Source organism: Eptesicus fuscus, chromosome 9 (assembly GCF_027574615.1).
Source record: "Eptesicus fuscus isolate TK198812 chromosome 9, DD_ASM_mEF_20220401, whole genome shotgun sequence".
Taxonomy (NCBI): domain Eukaryota; kingdom Metazoa; phylum Chordata; class Mammalia; order Chiroptera; family Vespertilionidae; genus Eptesicus; species Eptesicus fuscus.
The window spans coordinates 21,436,642-21,459,070 of record NC_072481.1 but is presented as its reverse complement, the minus strand read 5'-3'; the positions used below and the strand labels follow the sequence as shown (position 1 = coordinate 21,459,070).

The 22,429-nt window shown below is 45.3% G+C and overlaps 1 protein-coding gene across 1 annotated transcript in view; it reads left to right on the top strand.

The window, feature by feature from the left end:
• Window positions 1-22,429, top strand: part of CSMD2 (CUB and Sushi multiple domains 2) — a 545,662-nt gene that overhangs the window by 53,750 nt on the left and 469,483 nt on the right. Inside the window, exon 2 of the mRNA XM_008156972.3 lies at window positions 2,921-3,137. Coding sequence (XP_008155194.2) covers window positions 2,921-3,137 — 217 coding nt within the window. The remainder of the gene's footprint in view (window positions 1-2,920; window positions 3,138-22,429) is intronic.

The following is a 22,429-nucleotide window of genomic DNA, read 5'->3' as shown; positions in this document are numbered from 1 at the left end:
CATTTGAATCCCGACTGTGAGTAACAGTAGGACTTGGGCCTCCTCCCTTAATTTATCTTTGCCTTAGTTCTTCACCTGTAAAATGGAGATAATTTTTATAGTATCCACCTTTTAGGGCTGTTGTGAGGATTAAACAAATCAATACGTATAAAGTTGTTAGAAGAGTGTCTAACCAAATAATGTGTTAAATTATTGAGAACTTACCATGTGCTTAGTACTGAGCTTGGTTTGTGGCTTTAACCCTTTGCACTCGCTTGCTTTTTTATCGATTCCTTTATTCTACTCGAGATTTAATTTTTTAAATACCCCAGATTTTACAAAGCGTGGCAGTAGAATAAAAAGCTGGAGTTTCTTTTCATACAAACTTATTTATTTGGATTTTTTTATATTTCAAATTATTGATACATTCAAAGAGTAATTTTAATTTCTATAATTTTTCATGGTGTGATATTTTTTGAAACATTCACCCACATGAAGACCTGGTTTACATTCACATGTTTTGCAAATATAAATCGTCTCTCTTCTTCCTCCTTTGATTTTTCTGTTAGAACAAACAACACAATCTTTGTGTTTTTTATTAGGGTGAGGTGTGATTATATGGAGCTTTCCATCTAAACGTTGCTCTAAGTTAGTGGATAATAATCTACCCCTGGAAGTTAGTGTACTGGCCTAATCGTTTTCACGTGACTGATGTGCCTTAGAAACAAATAGCCTTTGAAGATGCCATTGGTGAAGCTTAGGTGGTGGCATCAGTTGAGATGGCATTTACATTTTACTTGTCCTTTCATGCTAATGAAAACAAGAAAAGATACTGGAAAAATAGACAAAAATCCCCCTTTCCCCCCGCGGTGAAACTACGTGTCGAGTGTGGCTCGACATACGAGCTGCTACCGATGCTAACCGTGTCGAGTCACACTCGACATCCGAGTGAAAAAGGTTAAAAATGGGAAAATGCCCATATAGTCTGCTTTCTCATGGAGCTTATGGCCTGGCAAGGAGACAGATATTTATGAAATAATCACACGGAAGCATGGAAGTTTGCTTCTATGATAGGTGCTACCAAGGAGAGGTTATGTTGTCACAAGAGCATATAATAGGGAGTTTGTTCCAGTCAAGGAGAGGCCCTTGACCGTGATCTGAAAGATAAATATGCCAAGTAGGGCGGGGAGAGTGTTCAAAGCAGAGAAAATAGCACATGCAAAGGTCCTGTGGCTGGCTGTGCAGTAAGAGAGAGCGTCAGGTACAGATGACTGAGAAGGGCGGGGTTTGACCGGAAACTATTAGATACAAGGCTAAGAGGTCACCAGGGGCCAGACCATGCAGAGACCCTCATAGACCTTAAGTGATTTTTTTCTTATTGAACAGCAATGAGGGGGTTCCTGAGCAGCAGCACAGCCTCACCAGAGAGTGAGTTAGAGGAGCAGACACTCCGGCCCCACCCAGATGCTGTGGATCAGAATCTCCATTTCAGCCTTGTCCCCAGGCATTGTGCACACACACAGTGAATCTGAGACTGGCCTGGGGAGGACTGTTTTCAGGAGGGTGTACAACACTGTTAGAGGAGCTGAGAGAGAACTCTATTCAATGAAGACTGAAGAGACCCACTCTACCCATCAGTGACCTCAGTAGACCTGTTTGGAACCAGAAGGCAGAAGCGACAGGGCTGGCGAGTGAGTGGGAAGTAAGGAAATGGAGACAAAGCTTGTAAAAAGGTGTGTTTTCTAGAAATTTGGCTGTGAAGGGGAAGATGGAGATAAGGCTGGCGGGAAATGAGGAGTGGGGAATTGTTTTCTTAATGATGGAATCTTGAGCACATTTAAAATGGGAAGGTTCCAGTGGAAAGGAAATGCTTAAACATGTGTATCCTATAGAAGAGAGAAGCATGTATAAGGTTCATGAAGAGGAGGGAGGGATGGGATCCAAAGGGCACATGGAAGGATTATGTTGTCAATATGAGAACATCCAAACCTATAGATAATTTCTTCAGAAGTTTATTTGAGCCAGAGGATATGCCTGGAAGCAAGATCTCAGCAGACTTAGAAAACAGTTTGCATCTTCTTTCATGCATTTGGAATTGGGGAGGGAAGTAAGGAAGATTATATGAAAGCGTGAAGGCAGGAGAAAGCAGGCCAGAACGGGATTATAGGCTAATGAGAATATGTGTTCTCTTGAGGGTGGTTTTTCTTCTGAGGGGTCTGAAAAGAGGCATTTCAAAGGCCTGTTAACCTGTATGCACAGAGGCAATGGACAAGGCTTGCTTAAGGCAAAGATAAACCTTTTATTAAAGAGGTTACAGGCCTGGGGCATGTCCACCCAGCGTAACCTGCCCGTTTAAGAATTTATGATCAGATCACTCTGTGAATTTACTTTCCATAGAACCCCATTTTTTGTCTTAATGTTAAGATTGAAGGAGAGGTGGTTCCTCTGTTGGAAGAAGGAAGACAGCGTGGGGCAGGCTAGATGGGTTTGGAATTGGGAAGACAAGGGATCCCCACTGATGGCTTTTATTTTCTGTGGGGCGTGAGAAGAGAGGACAGGAGGTGAGATGAGGGACTGGAGAGGCAGCAGGCTGCGGAAGGTGCAGAAGGTTGAAATCCTCACTCTGGCATTTAATGTGAAGGGGAAGTCCACGTGCTGCCTAGTCTGGGTGTCTTTTCATTGTCCGCGCTCTCTGAGCCTTAGTGTCCTACCTCACAGAGTTGTTCTCAGGCGTGGCCACAGGGATGCTCATTGTACCACCTGGACAGTGCGGGCATAACAGGCTCACACTCAGTGTCAGTCACCTGTCTTCCTTCCCTCCTGACATCGAGGAAGCACTTGGAAAAGCGGGTTCATGATTCTCTAGCACAGTGCTCCTGTCTCTCTGGAAGCTTCTAGGAGTGCTCCAGGCCACACTGATTGCTCCCTTTCTCTCTCCCAGGCCAGAACTGCACATTCCAACTGCAGGGTCCCAATGGGACAGTTGAGAGCCCGGGGTTCCCATACGGCTACCCCAATTACGCCAACTGCACGTGGACCATCACCGCGGAGGACCAGCACAGGATCCAGCTCGTCTTCCAGTCCTTCGCCCTGGAGGAGGACTTCGATGTTCTGTCGGTGTTTGATGGCCCACCCCAGCCAGAGAACCTGCGGACCAGGTACCACCCGTCTCTTCCCCACAGCACGGAGCTGGGCCCTGAGCCAAGCTTGCTGCGAGGAGGAACCCACTGGGGTTGAAAGATTTATGGTCATCAGCGAAGACCTCTGTTTTTATGAGGCCTGCCCTCAACTCTTTTGCTTTCTTTATATTTTCCAGTTCCTTTCTCCTGCTTAGAAGTGCTCAATGGACAGGGTTGATGAGTTGGATATTTGGGAAGACTCGACAGAAGACATAAAAGGGTTATAGAGAAATTCAAGTTTTTCTCTTGAAAACGGATTTTGGGTGTATTATGGTGTATATATGAATATCTGTTGGTGTATATTCTTTGCACACACAGAAATTAATTTTCTCCCCTTGGACCCAGCAGATAGGAGTTGAAGGCTAATAATAGTGGCTGTGTCTTGCATCCTATACTTGAAAACCATTAATACTTGGTTGGAAATTGCTTTGCATTTTGCCTTGGCCACAAACCTTGTGGCTGTGGCTATGGGTGTAGAATCAGAAATTTGGGGAAGATCCCACTCTCTCAAACCCCATTGCAGGCGATGGAAGAGAAAACCATGGAGAAGGTCAGACTGCTCTCTTGTAACCCTGAGCTGCCTCCCAAGCAGGGGGTTCACATGGAGGAGGGAGACAGGGATGGAAGCTACAGCCTCTGCAGAAAGGGCAGATTTTCTGGGGCAGCCGTAAGGGCTCCAGAGTTGCCATTATGAGGTTTGATTGATGGTAGTTTGCTCTGCTCCATTGCAAGCCTTGTCCTGCTCCTGCCTGCCAGGCTTTGGGCTCCCCAGGAAGCCATAGGGTTAATGGCTTACCAGCCAACCAGCCAAGTCCCCGGGAGCTCGGGGTGCTAATTAATGAGGGGTCCCTGCCAAGTCCTTAACCTCAAGGCTTTGTTGAAGGTGCCTGGAGCAGGGTTACAGACAATATTTGCAATTCCGCCCCAGCCCTCTTCTCTCTGGCAACCTGCCCTCTCTGGGCAGTGCAGAGGTGAGACTGCCAAGCCTGCAGCAGAGGTTGGGGTGTCTGGGGCCCCACGGATGAGTAGTTTGTTTTAGACCAGACTGGGCTTATTCATCTCCCTTGGGCTTGGCAGGATTTGGCACACAGAAGGTGTTCAGTGCAACTTGGGTGAAGGGACTGGAGTCCCCCCCTGCCCTCAGTCATTCCACAAATATTTCATGAGCACATGTTATGTTCCAGACACTGACCTGGGTGCTGGGAATATAGCTGTTAGCAAAACAAAGCCACTGTCTTCATAGAGGTTACATGCTAATGAGAGAGACAGGAGTGGGCTTGAGTAGTGAGTTTAGAGTTCAAGGAAATCGGTGCTAGGTAGTGCTGAAGACCATGAGACTGGATGAGGTCACAGGGGAGCGAGTCCTCACATCCGATGTTGAGCTTAGGTGACACCATGTAGGGCACCTGCATTGACTGGTGGTGAATGTTGAATGAATGTTGAAAGATAAAACGTCCAGTTAGGCTAATGGGCTGCTTGGTTGGGGTATGGACGCGGCAGGAAACTTTCCAGCTCTGCCAACTGGGGTTATTCCAGCTTTCCTTTCTTTTAAAGCAGGCTCCACACATATGTGGTCAGACCTCTGTTTCCTGACATTTGGGTTTGCCGGCTCTGAGTGAAGTGTTAGAAGGCTCACCAGAGGTGGGGACTGCTCTCGCCTGGAAGGTGGGGGTTTCATGACCTTGGGAGGTGGTCCTGGCAGGGGAGGGCCCTGGATTGTGTACCTGGCCCCCGCTTAGCCCAGGCTGGCCAACCAGCCATGTTTGAGGAACCAGGGTTTGTACCTTCAGTGGGTCATCCTTGCTTGGGTTCCTTCTGTGTCACCTTCCTGATCTGCTCATGTCAGTTTATTTCAGAAGTAGCCAAGGGCATTCAGGCTCAGCCGAGGGGAAGGCTGGAGAGAAAGCTCTGCCTCTCAGGACCCCTGGAGCAGAGGAGCTCACACCTTGGAGGACCCTCGGAGGGGAAATGACCGCAGAGGGGGACCATCCAAACAGCATGAAAAATGTGTTCCTTGAAGGTTTTGGAATGACACTCCTTTGGGTCTGTAGGGGGGATAGCAAGTGTGTTTGGTGGGGACCCTTGGGTCTTTGTGAATTCTTTTATGTTCTCACATGATTATTAATCTACTCAGATTTTTCTTTTTACTGAGGAGTCAGTTTCTATTTGTATGCTTGTCTATGAAGCCATCTATTTTATGGAGATTGTCAAGGGTAGCAGTGTAGAGTTACGTATAGTTCTCCCAGGAAACATTTCTATCCCCACAGTACCCGGGATCACATCTCCTTTCTTGCACCTGCTCCTGTGCATTTGTGTTTTTCTTTTTACTCAGTTCGTCTTGCTGCAGTTTGCCTGTTTTATGGGTCTTTTTAAAGTTCTAATTCTAGGGCTATCAATTTTATTCTTTCCCTATTATCTAACTTATTGATTTCTGTTTTTATCTTTATGCATTCTTTTCTCTCACTCACCTTAGGCTGATATTGCTCTTTTGCTGGTTTTGTGAATTGAATTAGTTCCATTATTTCCTGTTTGGTAATCAAAATTTTCCCCTAAGTATAACTTTGACCATATCCCATTAATTTTGATGGATAGTCATTATTGTAGAAAGAATCTCTAATTGCAGTTTTGCTCCTTCTTTGACTCTAGAGATTTTTCCTAAAACTTTCCAGTAAACTTTTTTTATACTTAAAAATTATTATCCAGTTGAATTGTATTATGATTAGATTATGATTTCTACTTTGGAGAATTTGTTGCTTTTATTTTCACAGTATAAGATCATTTTTATGTAAATGTTCTATGAGTATTTGAAAAAAAAATCGCAGATTCTTTGGTTGAAGGGTAAAACTCTTTTAGTATTTATTTTTTCTAATGTCTTTATTGTCTAGATGATATTTGTCAAGGATAAGCAGTGTGTTGACTTTACATTTTCACTACTGTTTTTGTCAATTCATACTTTTATTTTATATATTTTGATGGTGTACTCTTCAGCATATATTTTTAGCATTAGGTCTTCAGAGTGAATTATATATATTTTTCAATATAAAAATTATGTTTATCCCCAAAGGTTTTTTGCTTTAACTTCTACTTTTATACCAATATTACCACCTTTATTTTCTTTCAGTTTTGCATTTATTGAGTCCCTGTTTGCCACTTTCTTTATTTTTAATATTTCTTTGTCATTGTTTTAGATATATCTCTTAGTACAAGATATAATTGGATTTTTATTTTTAAATCTTTCCTGAGAGTCTTTATTCTTTAACTGGAAAGTTTATTTCACTCTTTTTTTTTTTTTGGTGATAACTGATATACTTGCTCTTTTGTGTAATATTTGTATAATAGTTAATACTTTGTGTTTTTTAGCTTTCTTATGTCATTTCCTTTTCTCTGTCTTCAAGTGTAAGTTTTCTTTGCCCTTTCTGTGATTTTTATTCTAGTAGTTAAGTTACTTCAGAACACATTTTTAACTGTGTTATTTGTTATTTTTTAGAGAAAAAGGAAGGGAGAGAGAAATATTGATGTGAAAGGAAAACATTGACTGGCTGCCTCTCGAATCTGGGGATTGAGCTCGCAAGCAGGGCATGTGCCCTGACCAGAAATTGAACCAGCAACCTTTCAGTGCACGGGACAATGCCCAACCAACCGAGGCACACCAGCCAGGGCTTAAACTGTATTTCTCTGTCAACATCTTATCTAGTTAGCCTTTTTTTAATCAGGTCTCTTTGGTATTGCACCTTATAGAAATTCCTTAGTGATTATAGCATGTAGGCATCTCTCTCTTTCCTAGTTTCCAACATGGACACATAGTCTCTCTTTTTATAAACCTTAGGTTATTTCCATGATAATTTAGGGGGTTAGGTTGAAGGGGAGCTTAATATATTATCTTGCCTCTCCATCTTGACCTGAACATTTCTCTTAAGATTTTTATTCTTTTTGATGCTATTATGTATATAGAATTATTTTTAATTTAATTTTTGAAATTTTCATGGATATCTAGAAATACAATATATTATATCCTGTGATGTAGCTAAACTTGTCATCAATAGTCCTAATGGTTTTTTATATCTCTGAATAAAAACAGTTTTAGTTCTTTTCCAATCTAGTTGCTTTTAATTAAATCCTTTTTCTTTTTTTTTCCTAATTGCATTGGATAGAACCTTCAGTACAATATTGAATAGACGTGGTGAGAGTGGACATTCTTGTCCTGTTCCTGATCTTAAAACACTTAGTCTTTCCCATTAAATATGATGTTAGCTGTAGGTGTTTGGCAGGTGCTCTTCTAATGAAGGTTTTTAAATGAAGGATTCTGGCACAATCTGGCTGCAGTCTGGAAAACCCACTGGCTTGGGGGCCAGACTAGTGACTGACAGGCCAGGCAGGAGATGACGGCGCCTGAAGTGGAACAACGAGGAGAGAAGATGCTGTGGATTTGTGTGATGTTCTGGGAAAGCGTTGCCCCGGAGTTAAGAGTAGATTTATAGGGACTGTGGAGTGGGAATAAGAAAAAGGAAGGGATGGAGGTTGACTCCACAGTGTCTGACTTGGAAGCAGAAAACAAGCCATGTTGGCCCAGTGAATCTAGTTTCCAGTAAAATGTGTTCTCTCAGCCTACCCGGCTGTTTGCTGTACTGACGTTATCCTTCATTCATTTGGCAGAACAGGTAGGTCACCTCCTGTCACAGTGTTTTCCCGGGAGACAGTAGGATATAGTGGGGACAGGCCTAGATTTATATGCAGCTCGGTTTTGCATTTATTTGCTCTGTGACCTGCCCAAGTTTGGCCTTTCTGAGTCTCATCTATAAAATAGAGGTGACACTGACCTGCCTTACAGGGTTGTAGCATGTGAGCCACCTGCTACAGACCCCATAGTGCTCCACAGACATTATTTGCATTTTCCCCTGCCCTTCTGTTCTCAGGAACTAGAAACTCAGACTGTTTATAGAGGACTTTGGTGCCTGACTTGACACATCTCTGTGGCTCAACTGTTAGACTTTTTAGATTAGGGAACTGCAAATGTAAAGGACAGACCCCGAAGCAGGTATTAGGCTCACGGGGAGTCATTCCCTGTGGGTGGCATTACTGCTCCCCTGGTCACCCATCTGTGGGGCACAACCACCAGGAAGCCTGCAGTAGGCTGTCTGTGTTTATTGTCAGTGACTTGACTGACAGGCATACGTTGTGCAATTCTGCTTTCTGTACATTTTTAATGCATTTCTTTTTTCACTCCAACTCTCCTCCTCAGTATCCTCATCTATGAAGTGGGTATACTAGTATCAGTATCTGTCTCATAGGATTAAATTAAATAATGTATGTAAACTGCTTTGAATTGTGATGATACATAAACAAAAGGAATACTTAAATATTTGTAGAAAAAAATAAAACACAGTTAAGCAAAAACACACACACACACACACACACAAACGCAAGTACATTTATAAGTCATGAGGTAGAGCAGTGGCTCTCAGCTGAAGGCAGTTTTGAGCCCCAGGGGACATTGGCAATGTCTGGAGACATTTTGGGCTGTCAGACTAGAGAGGGGCTGTGGCATCTAGTGGGTAGAGGCCAGGGATGCTGCTAAACATCCTACCTGGCAGGGGACAGCCTCCCACCACAAATGCCGGCAGTGCTAAGGTTGAGGAATCCCAAGGGAGGTGATTGAGGAGTGAAGGCCTTTAGTGTCAGACACCTGGATTCTAATCTCATTTCTGTGTCAGTGACCTTGGACAAATGAGTCAACCCACCTGAGCCTCAGTGTCCTCCTCTGAGAAAGGGAGGATTCTCAGCGATGCAAGGTACTGAAAGCTGCACCTGGCATCGTTCATGAAGAGGTGCCAGCGGGCACACTGCGCACAGCTTGTTCTATATGCAGATGCCATTCATCTCCCATCGACTCCCTTTCTCCACCAGGGGTTCATCGCCATCTTCTTGAAAGCATCTCACATTTCATCTAGAGCTATTCACAAGCAGCAGCATCCCAGGGTGCCAGGAGGCAGCGTCTGGCTGCTTGAAATTAAATTTACAATAGAAGCTGATCAGATTCTTCTCATAATGGATCAGGGTGGGAAATGGGAGTAGGAGCTGGTCCTGAAGGCCGGGAAGCCTGTAGGAGTTTGGAAATTAGCAAGGAAAGAACAAAGAGCCTTCCAGAGAATGCAGTGTCAGCCCTGCCTGGATGAATTACTGAAACAATTCCCACATCTCTGCTTTCGCACAATGAGATGGCCTTCCCGTGCTGGCAGACGTCCGATTGCATTGCAGTTTAATATGGAATGAAGTTTTTAATGGAACGCAGCGAACATAATCTATGGAGACATTGCTAATAAACTGCATCACTGTACATTGGAGGTTGATAGGGCGCCGGTGATGACTGCACCAGTTAAGCACATCTAAGCATCCCTTAATCTAAACATTTGGGCTCACGTTATGGGAAACACTACAACTTGTTTCCTCAATTACTGGCAATACACATTCTGTCATCAGCCTAAGGTGAAATGCAGTTAGTCATTTGGAGCTGGTTGCAGATTTCACTCAACTGGCGTTAGACACCTGTTTGGAAGTTGTAAAAATTTCACCCAATTTGCCAGATTTACCGTCTTATGAATACAGATCGCAGCAGAGGCCCCTAAAGAACCTGTCTGTTGGATTCCTTAAAAAGTGTGCCTTGTACATCAGTCAGATTGTCCTTGGAGAGTCCTCTCCCCAGAGTTCCTTGAGAATGAACTTTGTGGGCTGGAGGTGGCTGGAAGGACCCATGGGATGAGGGAGCATCCCTGATTAGGACTAAAGCAGAGAGAGGACACTGGAGAGGAGAAAGAAGAAATTATGATACTGGCCACCTGTAATGGGTCAGACACCATGCTGAATACATTCATTCATTTATTCATTCACTGTTATTTATTTAAGACTAGAGGCCCGGTGCACGAAATTCATGCACGGGGGAGGGGGTGTGTCCCTCAGCCTAGCCTGCACCCTCTCCAATCTGGGACCCCTTGAGGGACCCCTCCAGGTAGGATCGGGCCTAAACGGGCAGTCGGACATCCCTCTCGCAATCCAGGACTGCTGGCTCCCAACTGCTTGCCTGCTTGCCTTCCTGATTGCCCCTTACCGCTTCTGCCTGCAAGCCTGATCACCCCCTAACCACTCCCCTGACAGCCTGATTGCCCCTAACTGCCCTCCCCTGCAGGCCTGGTCACCCCTAACTGCCCTCCCCTGCAGGCCTGGTCCTCCCCAACTGCTCTCACCTGTAGGCCTGGGTCCCCCCCAACTGCCCTTCCCTGCAGGCCCGGTCACCCCCAACTTCCCTCCTCTGCCAGCCTGGTCACCCCTAATTGCCCTCCCCTGCAGGCTTGATCGCCCCCAACTGCCCTCCCTTGCAGGCCTGGTCCCTCCTAACTGCCCTCCCCTGCTGGCCATCTTGTGGCAGCCATCTTGTGTCCACATGGGGGCAGCCATCTTTGACCACATGGTCAATTTACATATTATCCTTTTATTAGATAGGATTAGATAGGATAGAGGCCTGGTCCACGGGTGGGGGCTGGCTGGTTTGCCCTGAAGGGTGTCCTGGATCAGGGTGGAGGTTCCCTTGGGGCGTGGGGCGGCCTGGGCGAGGGGCCTGTGGTGGTTTGCAGGCCGGCCATGCCCCTTGATGACCCAAGCGGAGGCCCTGGTATCTGGGGTTTATTTATCTTCTATTATTGAAACTTTGTAGCCTTGAGTGGAGCCAAGCCTCCTGCTCACTCAGTGGCTGCAGCCATTTTTGTTGGGATTTATTTATCTTCTATAATTGAAACTTTGTAGCCATGAGCGGAGGCCAAGGCAGGCCAGAGCTGCGGAAGCTTGGCTTCCTCTACTGCCGGGGGCAACTCAAGCCTCCTACTCTCTCCAGCTCCATGGCTACCGCCATTTTTGTTGGGATTTATTTATCTTCTATAATTGAAACTTTGTAGCCTTGAGTGTAGGCCTGGGCTGGCCAGGGCGGCAGGGAAGCTTGGCTTCCTCCATTGCCGGGGAAACACAAGCCTCCTGCTTGCTGCAGCTCCGTGGCCTCAGCCATCTTGGTTGGGTTAAATTGCATACTTGCTCCTGATTGGCTGGTGGGCGTGGCTTGTGGGTATAGCGGAGGTATGGTCAATTTGCATATTACTCTTTTATTAGATAGGATGTATTGAATGCCTACCAGGAATGCCAAGTGTTGGGGATACAGCAGTTATCAAGACAGCTTCTGATTTCAAGGAATTTATGATCTCTTACAGGAGACAGTACAGATAGTCCAGAATGCTGTGATTGGGGAATCTGACCTCTTCTTGAGGAGATCTTTGTAGATTCTGATCTGGGGGCCTGGGATGTCGTCCTTCCACCTTCCCTTGGTTTAGGTATCATTCTTCATATCTCAACTTACTAATCACTTTCTCACCCAGCAGGTCCTCTGAGACAACTCTTAATTTTCAATCTAGTCAAACCCTCCTGTGATGATAACCCCTCAGATTACACATCCATCCTTCATGGTTTTACATGTGCATGTGTGTGATAATTGGATTTATGCTCATTTCCCACAAGACTGTAAGCTTTTTGACTGCAGGGACTATTTCTGTTTTACTCTGCATTGTGTCTCCAGGGCCTGGTTCCATAGTAGGTGCTCAACAAATTAATTATGGAGTGAATGAATGAATGCTCTCTGGAGGAAATTGAGATCTCTGATAGGGCATGGAAGGAGGGATGGGGAGAGAGGTTCAGGCCAAGAGAATAGTGTGTGCACAGGCCTAGGCAAAACAAGAGAAAGGCAAGGTGCTCAATGACAGTGGTTGGGGTGTAGTGGGAGGTGGGTATGTGGCTGAGCCATATCATTAGGGGTCCTGTATACCATGCTGGGGAGTTTGTGATGTATCCTAAGGGAAGTAGAGACACCAAAAAGTCTTAACCAGGCATTCCATGTGTTATCTAAAATAATTCAACAACCCACCCATGAGATGGGGGATATTAATATTCTTTGCAGGGGTTTAGTAAACGTCTCAGTTCTCTAAGCTGCTAAGTGGCTAATGGAGCAGTGGGTCTCATGCAGCCAGAAACCAGGCTTTCTGCTCCACACCAAGAAGCCTTCTCACTGCATGGGACTCATTTGCATTCACTTCATTTCCTTTTTAAAAATTCATTCCATTTTCCTTGTTAAGCATTTTCTTTAAAATGGTAGAAGAAACGGGAACTCCCTACTTCCAAAAAGTCAAGCCATGCAGTCCTGTATCGAGTAAAAAACGCAAGTGCCTCCTTGTCCCAGCCCCGCTCCCTGGAGGTAACCGCTGTTAACAGTTTGGTGTGTGTCCAATTTCTTTTTAACTACAGATTCATTAAACTGCCCATGAGGCTTATTGGGACATCCATCAGCCCTTTAAAAATTGTTTTGATGAATTAAGTGTAAACTAATTAGAAACATGGATTCAATTACCCTCGAAACACACAAGGGTTTAATAATTAATAGGAAGAGGGCTTGAGGCCAAAGGCATTATGGATTTTATCAAAACCCTAACATCTGAGAAGTAAATATGTTTGATTCATCCTAAATGCCGGCAGATTTGCTATCCGGAGGCAAACCTGTTGGTAAGAGCTTTGTATTTAATCAGGAAAGTTATCTGTGATTAATAAGGAGTCATCTGAAGAGTGGAGAGGCCAAAGTCTGCTGGACACGGCTGCCTGGGACAGGGCAGCAGCCTGTCTTTCTGAGTTACCGCCCTTGGTGTTATTCATGGTCTTTCACCAGGCAAGCTTGGGGGATTCACAGAGGTTCCCAGGGAGATTGCTGACTCCTAATGTGGGAGCAGTGCTGGCGAACAACTGCAGGGTTTTTTTTTTTTTTGGAGGGGGGGACATTGTTTACCTCTAGGACCATGAGCTCTGATGCCTTAGATGGACCCAGGGGAGGGTTGGGAGGTTGGAGTATTTACCTGTTGTGTACCAGGTGCTTATGGGCCATATCTCATTTAATCTTCACAATTTTCCCATAGGTAGGAATACTGCCTTCAGTTTGATTTCTAAGAAAACTGAATCTCTAAGAAGCCACATGCCTTGGGGCAGCTGTATTCAAACTCCTAGATTCTGCTTGACACCAGGTTCACACAGGTTGGCACAGCCACATGATTCAGGGCTGAGGGGGTTGCAGAAGGGGAGGAAGCAGGGTCTGCCAGGCTTGGGGCTTGGGACACCAACTGCAGTGACCCAGGGGGTATCCATGGGCTCCATCACCGGATGCCAAAGGGTGGGTGTGGGCAGACGTGGTTGGGGTTGAACCCTGGTGGTTCAAGGTCAAAGTCTGCTTTTGTAGTAAAACCTTACCTTGCTCATTCGCCAAATCTGCTAGTTAATAGCAGCCAAATTTAAGGCACTTTGGAGCCTGAGTCTCAGGCAAAAGGGCTGTGCTGCCTACGCCCCTCCCCATGATGGCTCCTGCCCACAGTGTCACCAGGTGTCGGTCAAAGAGTCGACTTTCCCCCAGAATGGAGTTGGCCACTCCATGGCCCTCATCTGGCCTTTGCTGCAGGTGGTAGCCAGAAGGGCTGTTGCTGAGATAAGAAAGTGTCTCCTTTTTTATCCTTAACCCTTGTTCCATGAACCTTGGGAATATCAGAAAGTGCTGTGCAAGGGACTCTGATAACTGGGGATGTTGTCCTCATGGTGCAGGCAAGTTTGGACGTGTAATTCCAGACTTTACTCCATTTCTTTGTCTGCAGAAATGGCACCCAACTAATACATCCCAAGTACTGAGCTCATCCTTCTCTTATAGAAAAGAAAACCAGTTCTCAGTTTATATATATATATATATATATATATATATATATATATATATATATATATATGTATATGTGTGTGTGTATATATATGTATATATACATGTATATGTGTGTGTATATATGTATATATACATGTATACATGTATATATACATGTATACATGTATATATACATATATACACACACACACATATACAAACACACACACACACAGATATATACTAGTATATAGATACATAGATAGATTGATTTCAGAGAGGAAATAAGAGGGATTAGAGAGATAGAAACATCAGTGATTAGAGAGAATCATTGACCAGCATGCCCCCACTGGAGATCGAGCTGAGATGTGCCCTGACCAAGAATCAAATGGTGACCTCCTGGTTCATAGATTGACACTCAACCACTGAGCCATATGGGTGGGGCAGTTCTCAGCTTGTAAGTGAACAAAGAACCAGAATACTACTTCCTTGGTGGGTCTGAACTGCCCCAAGGTGTGGTGTCAGCGCCAGGCCCAGCGCAAGGAGTCCTGGTTCCACCCCAGCTCTACCGTGGTTTGCCCCTGGTCTTCACCTAGTCCTATTCCTTCTCGGGGCCAATGGCATTTTCCTGACTTATAAATTGAGGACTTAAGTTTATCGGAACTTCAAAGCCTCTCCCAGCTCTGAAATGGTGTGATTGAGCGATGCCGGAGATGTGTGCAGAGGGCTATAAAACACTCCTGATCTTCTCGGATTATTTCTGCCCATGCAGTTACTGCTCTTGGCACTCTCAGCAGTTCCACCATTTGTCTTTGGCATCAGGATTTATTTTCCAGTGGCCTGTTAAGCAGTGTGGAACTTTCTTGCTCCTCCTTCACAGTGTAGAGTTGCCTGAGGGAAGCAGCTCCCCAGCCAGGGTGATATATCCCAGGCCCCACCCTCTTGCATCTAGGTGGCGCTGTGTAGCTTAGTGGTCAGTAGAAAGTGGACAGAGGTAATATACACCCCTCACAGGCCTGGCCCAGAAAAGCGCCTCTATGATAATTCTACTTTGTCTTTTTCCCTGGAGACAGGAAATGTAAGAAGTCTGGATGCCTGGATGACTTTAGGCAGTAGAACCTGCCCCATCCCCCACCTGCTGCTGATTAGCTGGATTTTACATTAGTGAAACATAAACTTGTACACAGACTTAGACTTCTGAGAGTCTGGGGTTTATCTTTATAGCTTGTGTCTCCTTAGCCATTGAGCCATTGCAAACTTGAGTGTTGGTATTTAGGAATTTATTTTAGAACCTAGAGGTAGGCGAGGATTCCAGATAGCACAGTCCATAGCTTTCCAGAGTTGACACTTGGTCTTGTTTGCTTTGGGGAGATGAAGCTCCTGGATGGTCTGGCCTTTGTGCCTAAAGCTTAGGCCATTGCCCCATAGGTGCGATATATTTTGAAGCAGTTTTTGTGCTTCTGACTTTCCATGGATTCTTTTTGGCACCAACATGTGGTTCTGGTTGTAGTCCTGACCCCCATCTCATCCCCTGCCCCAGATGAGTACACAGTGTGGTGTGGAGGTTGGGAGAGAGACTGTGGAGCCAGTGCACTTGGGTTCAAGTCCTTGTTCGGCCTCTCACTGGCTCTGTGACTTTGGGGAAGTCACTTCTCCCTGAGACTCAGTTTCTACACCACCAAGTTAGGATTATAGTAGCACATACCTAGCAGGGAAGTTGTGAAGATTCAACTGCCTTACAAGGCACAAGTTATGTGAAGATGCTGGGCATGTGGCAAGCACTCAGTAAATGGTTGTTTTATCATCACTGTCTTATCCAAAGCTCACCTCTCCTAAATACTTCCACTCTCCAAGCCACCAGCACCTCTTGCCTTGATGATCAAAACTGGTCTCTCTGCTATTGCCTTTATCACCATCAGTCTGTCCTTAGTACCGGAACTGAGGGGATCTTTTACTTTTTCACCTTTTAAACAACAAACTTTTCATTAAAATAACTAGAAATTGTTTTAGATTTATAGGAAAGTTGTAAAGATGGTACAGAGAGTTCTTATACACCCCTCACCCAGACTCACCCTATTATTACCATCTTACCTTTGTATGGTATGTTTGTCACGGTTAATGAACCAATATTGATATGTTGTTATTAACTAAAGTTCACATTTTATTCAGATTTCCTTGGTTTTTACATGATGTCTGTGCTAGGATCCCATCCAGGATAGTCCATTATGTTCCGTTGTCATGTCTCCTTACGCTCCTGTTGGCTGTGACAGTTTCTCAGACTTTCTTGATTTCGGTGACTGACAGTTTTGAGGAGCACTGGTCAGGTATTTCGTGTAATAGCCTTCTGTTTGGGACTCATGTTTTTCTCATGATTAGACTGGAGTAATGTGTTTTAGAAGGAAGATCACATTTTCTTTACATCATACCAAGGATGCATACTACCAACATGACTTATCCCTGAAAATGTTGACCTTGATCACCTGGCTGAGGTTGGGTTGATCAGCCTTCTCCACCATAAAGTTACTTCCCCTCCATGTCCTCTTTGAAAGGAAGTCACTTATGTGCAGCCCACACCTATGGAGTAAAGTTATGCTTCATCTGGAGGGTAGAGTATCTACATAAATTATTTGGAACTCTTCTATAGGAGAAATCTCTTTTTCCTATCCTACCTAATAATAGACAAATATGCAAATAGACTGTACCTTCGCTATGCCCACAATTGGCCAGGAGGCGCAGGGGGGCGGGACTTGGGGTGGCCGGGGTAGCCGATTGGGCCGGCGGGATGCTCAGCTCGCGTCGCCAGCGGCGGCTCGAGCTCAGCGTCTGCGCCATGGCTGTGCTGTGGCACAGAAGGGGCCTCTGGGGCAGCGAGCTCACGTCCTGCCGTGGACCATTAAAAGCGAGGGAACTGGGTGCCTGTCCGCTCAGGCACCAGGCCTTTCAGAAGCCTCCGCCGTGCTGGAGGCTTCTGAAAGGCCTGGTGCACCAGCGGACAGGCACCCAGCTCCCCCGCGATCGAAAGCAAAAGCGTGTAGGGGACCCTACACGTGCATGATTTAATCATGCACTGGGCCTCTAGTATTCATTGATTTATTGATATCAGTATGGATTCATGGGTATTGATTTTATAATTTTGTTTATAACCCAATGCTAGTTTATTTTGTTGCTTAAATTGTTCCAGCTTTGGCCTTTGGGAGCTCCTGTTTCCTTTGACATTTCCCCTTCATTGTCAGTTTTCGTTATTGGTGGTATTATTGCTGCTGTTGTTTCCCCAAAGCTCTTTGGACACATGAGCTTTGGTTCCTTTAATGAAAAAATGGTATTAGAAACCAAGATCTGGCACTGGGTGTACTCATTACTATTGGGATATCATTGCTTCTAGACCCTTTCAGATGACAGAGCAAGGAAATAGATGTACATATACTAACAAATGTATCTACACATACCTATACATTTTTATCTGTATCCATCTATCTAAATTCAGCTAAACATGAGTTCATACTGAAGTTTCCAACTCTCATCCATTACCACATGGATCATTCTAGCCTCCTTCCCTTGCTTATCTGGAACCTTCCACTCTAACAGTGAGGAACTGCGCTCCCACCATCCATTTACTAATTGCTCAAGTCCAGGGTACATGTGTAGGGTATCAGATCATTAAGTGTAACCCAGTGGGAAAGTTTGTAACTAGAGAATGGTGATTATGTGCAGTTCCTTTTGCCTTTAGTCTTACAGATTCTAGTCATTGTGAAAGTTACTTAGATAAGCACTAAGAGGAAAATACACATCAGGGGAGGGGAGGGGAGGGGTGTGATGTGTAAGGGGTAGGATTTTAATAGGGTGGCCAAGGAAGCTATCACAAAGAAGGCGAGTAAAAACTTGAAACAAGGTGAGTTTGGTGTCTCCACCTATTTTCAGGTGGCTCCAGGGCTTGGGTTGTGTGTCGTACAAGTGTTTTCTTTCCCAGGGCCCAGCAGATTTCATTAAGGAAATTTAAGAGCGAGGAAACATTCAATGGTAACTCCAGGTGACATGGGAAACACTCAGACAGAGGTATGGCACCTGTCCTCCAGGAGCTGTGCTCCCTGGTTCCCAGGGTAACGTGATGAAGGCGATGAAGATACAGAGACTGGTCTGGGTGGGATTTCTGACCTCATGATGCCCCTGAGCACCTTGGAGGCTGGCAGTACAGTGTCTTCAGTCCTGCCCGAAGGAGAACATGTCTTCACAAGGTTTATGTAGGCGAACTTCTCTGCACCTGATGGGCTTTTCCTGTCTCTCCTGATTCACTCCTTCCCATCACCATCACCATCACCATCACCATCACCATCACCATCACCATCACCACTTTTGTCCCCTAATGAGCATTGGTGGCCTCATCAAGCAGCCTTAAAGGAAGGAAGTCTATAGATTTGGCCCCACCTTCCCAATTTGATTTTGTCCCAAAGGGCTCTCAACTAGTGGTCTGGGGGCTTTGTGATGCCCTGACCAATCGGTGGAGGCACATCCAACCTCTGTCTTCTCCAGCATCCTGTAGCCACACATCACAGGCAAGGTGGATCTTCAACTTATATAAACTCCATGCAGCAAAGGGGGAAGGTGACAGATCCTGGCTCCAATAGTCTAGCTGCATTTCATTCATAACAGGATTTCATCATGGTCCATAGATAAATTCAGAAAGCAAGAAATCTGTGAAGGCTCTTAGGAGGTGGGAGAAGGAAGCAAGAGGAGTTCTTGCAGACCAAGGTGGGTTTAGAAATAGCCACCCGCTGCAGGACTCCACCCTTTAAGAACCCACTGTTGCTCCTCCCAATTCTGTTTGATTGTTTAAGCTTCCCAGACACATTGTGTGATTTACTTCTCTCAGGAATCCAGTAAATATTTTTGGGGGTCTCATTCTGCAGAAGAGAGAGCTGTGGTTCAGAATTGGGAATAAGCACAGAGCTAATAAGAGGTGGCCGAGTTCTCAGTAGCCTGCTCTGAGCAATGCTGCCCATGTGGTCTTACAGATTCTAGTAGCCCACCCCCACCCCCGCCACCACCACTGGAATTTACCTAACTTGGGCCTAAAGCCGTGGTTGGCAAACTGTGGCTCGCGAGCCACTTGCGGCTCTTTGGCCCCTTGAACGTGGCTCTTCCACAAAATACCACGGCCTGGGCGAGTCTGTATTGAAGAAGTGGCATTAGAAGAAGTTAAAGTTTAAAAAATTTGGCTCTCAAAAGAAATGTCAATTGTTGTACTGTTGATATTTGGCTCTGTTGACTAATGAGTTTGCCGACCACTGGCCTAAAGGAAAGGAGACCAGAGTACCAGAGTGACTGTCTCCTCTCTGCGGAGCTCCTCCAACTTAAGTGAGACCGCGCCATCGCAGATTATTTCCAGAACCCCGAAGGAGCGGGTTCCGTCTATTTTGGAGTAAAAGATTTTCTTTAATTAGATAGTGCCGGATAGATTTAATTAAAGCTTCAAACCTGCAATTTTCTTTGTTTGATTGATCAGTTGGTGCTGATTGCCTGGAGTAATTATGAAGGGGGAGGTGGCCTTTTCAAAGTCTGGTGGCAATAAGAAGCGGACTGACTCACCTCCTGGGTACTTGGCTGTCAGAATGGAGTCTGAGAAGGTTTATATCGCATGTGTGTGAGCTGGTCAAGTGAAAAATAAGGTATTTAAATTCTTACACTTTTGTCTAAATTGTGCTCCTGGCTGATGGGCTTCGGTGGAAAAGTTCCCTTTTTCCCTCCTTTCTCCAAATGTGATCACACCCCTGAGATCAGATGGTATTCTGCCACTTTTGTCTTTTGTTGTGTGAAATAAGTGAACCACATTGTTGGGAGTGTCTCTTAATGGCCTTTTAAAATGGCCAGAGCCCACAGAGGGCCAGCAGAGAAAGACGGCCTGGTATGGACGCAGTGTGAGCTTAGGGACCTCAGAAGGAGTGGTTTTTAAACCTTTGTTTGAAATACAGTTGACATACAATGTTATATGAGTTTCAGGTGTACAACATAATGATTAGACATTAATAGACCTTATAACGTGATCACCTCAGTAAATCTAGCCCCCATCTGATGCCATACATAGTTATTACAATGTAATCGATTATATTTCCTTTACTGTACTTTACATCCCTGTGACTACTGTAATTACTAGCAATTTCTACATCTTAATTCCCTTCATCCATTTTGCCCATCCCCCCAGCCCCTCTCCCATCTGTTGAGCATCAATTTGTTCTCTATAATAAATGAACAAACACGCTCAGAAGGAGTTTTGAAGCCAGGCAGTCCTGAGTTTCAATCCTAGCTCTGTGACCTGGGCAGGTTCCTTTTTTCCTTTTCCTTTTCCTTTTCCTTTTCCTTTTCCTTTTCCTTTTCCTTTTCCTTTTCCTTACCTGCAAAGAGGGAGACTCATTGAGAGGATCCAGGAGTTGATATGTGTGTGTATTTAATGTCCAGCCTGTTGCAGGTTCTCACTGAATGTCCCTTTCCCTTCCTGTGCTCTGTTGCCCCATTGAGGTGTCTCCACCATGAAAGTTTCATGAGCTCATGGGACCATCTTGCTCATCATCACAAAATAGCCCTTGGTGCATTGCTTGGCACATGGCAGGACTCAGCAAGTATTTGTCCAGCAGATGAATAAATGAGTGAATACCTTGTGTGTTTAGGTCCCCTCCAAAGTGGGTGACACCAGTATAGTTTGGGAGAAGCTGGCTCCATTCATGAAACCTACCGGGCACAGGACAAGCAGTGAGGAGGGGTCTGCCGCTGGAAAGCATTGGTGGGAGAAACCGATCTCTTTTCTGAACTGGTTCACCTCTAGGCTTGTCACTGGAGGGGGATGCTAAGGGCGATGTCAAGACTGTGGCAGCAGAGAAAAATGTTTGAGTTAAAAAACAAAGCCTTTGGGTTAAAAAATACAACTGCCTGTGCATTATGTATATCACTGTGTAAGAACATATACTTGGGTGAAAAAGACCTGAGGGAAATACAGTAGCATGCAGATAAGAGAGGTGTTACAATGGCTGGATTATACATGATTTTTTAATCTATCTTATTAAAAAACTAGAGGCCCAGTGCACAAAATTTGTGCACAGGATGGGGGGCGGGTCCCTCAGCCTAGCCTGCAGCCTCTCGCAATCTGGGACCCCTCAAGGGATGTCTGACTGCCAGTTTAGGCCCGATCCCGTGGCAGTCGGACATCCCTCTCGCAATCCAGCACCACTGGCTCCTAACCGCTCGCCTGCCTGCCTGCTTGATCGCCCCTAACTGCTCGCCTGCCTGCCTGCCTGATCGCCCCTAACCACTCTGCATGCCTGCTTGATCACCCCTAACTGCTTGCCTGCCTGTTCGCCCCTAACCACTCGCCTGCCTGCCTGATCGCTCCTAACCACTCTGCCTGCCTTGCCTGATTGCCCCTAACTGCTTGACTGCCTGATTGCCCCTAACCGCTCACCTGCCTGCCTGATCGCCCCTAACCTCCTCTGCCTGTCTGTCTTATCGCCCCTAACTGCTCGCCTGCCTGCCTGATCACCCCTAACAGTCTCTGTCTCGGCCCCCACCACAGTGGCTTCATCCGGAATGATGTCTGGAAGGTCGTTCAGCTGTCTGGTCTAATTGGCATATGCTTTTATTATTATAGATGTTTTGTCATAGGGTTGTGTTATTTTTACAATAAGAGTGCACTGCTGGTGGGAATGCAGATTGTTGCAGCCACTGTGGAAAACAGTATGGTGTTTCCTCAAAAAGTTAAAAATGGAACTTCCATTTGACCCAGTGATCCCACTTCTAGGAATATATCCCCCCCCAAAACAGAAACACCAATCAGAAAGGATATATGCACCCCTATGTTCATAGCAGCACAATTTACAATAGCTAAGATTTGGAAACAGCCTAAGTGCCCATCAGTAGATGAATGGATTAGAAAACTGTGGTACATCCACACAATGGAATACTACACTGCTATAAAAAAAGAAGGAATTCTTACCATTTGCAACAGCATGGATGGAACTGGAGAGCATTATGCTAAGTGAAATAAGCCAGTCAGAGAAAGATAAATATCACATGATCTCACTCATTTGTGGAATATAATGAACAACATAAACTGATGAACAAAAATAGAGCCAGAGTCATAGAAGCATCAAACAGACTGTCTAACCTATGAGGGAAGGCAGGGAGTGACGGGGTCAGAGATCAACCAGAGGACTTGTATGCATGCATATGAGCATGATCAATGGACACAGGCAGTAGGGGGGTGAGGGCATTTGCTCGGGGGTGGGGGCGGCCAGGGAGAGGTCAATGGGGGAAAAAGGAGACTTATATAATACTTTAAACAACAAAGAATTATTAAAAAAAGAATGCACTTTTAAATAATATTTTTATTGATTTCAGAGAGAAAGGGAAAGGGAGAGAGAGAAATATCAGTGATGAGAGAGAATCATCGATCAGCTGCCTCCTGCATGCCCACATTGGGGATCAAGCCTGCAACCTGGGCATGTGTCCTGACCTCCTGTTCATAGGTCATTGC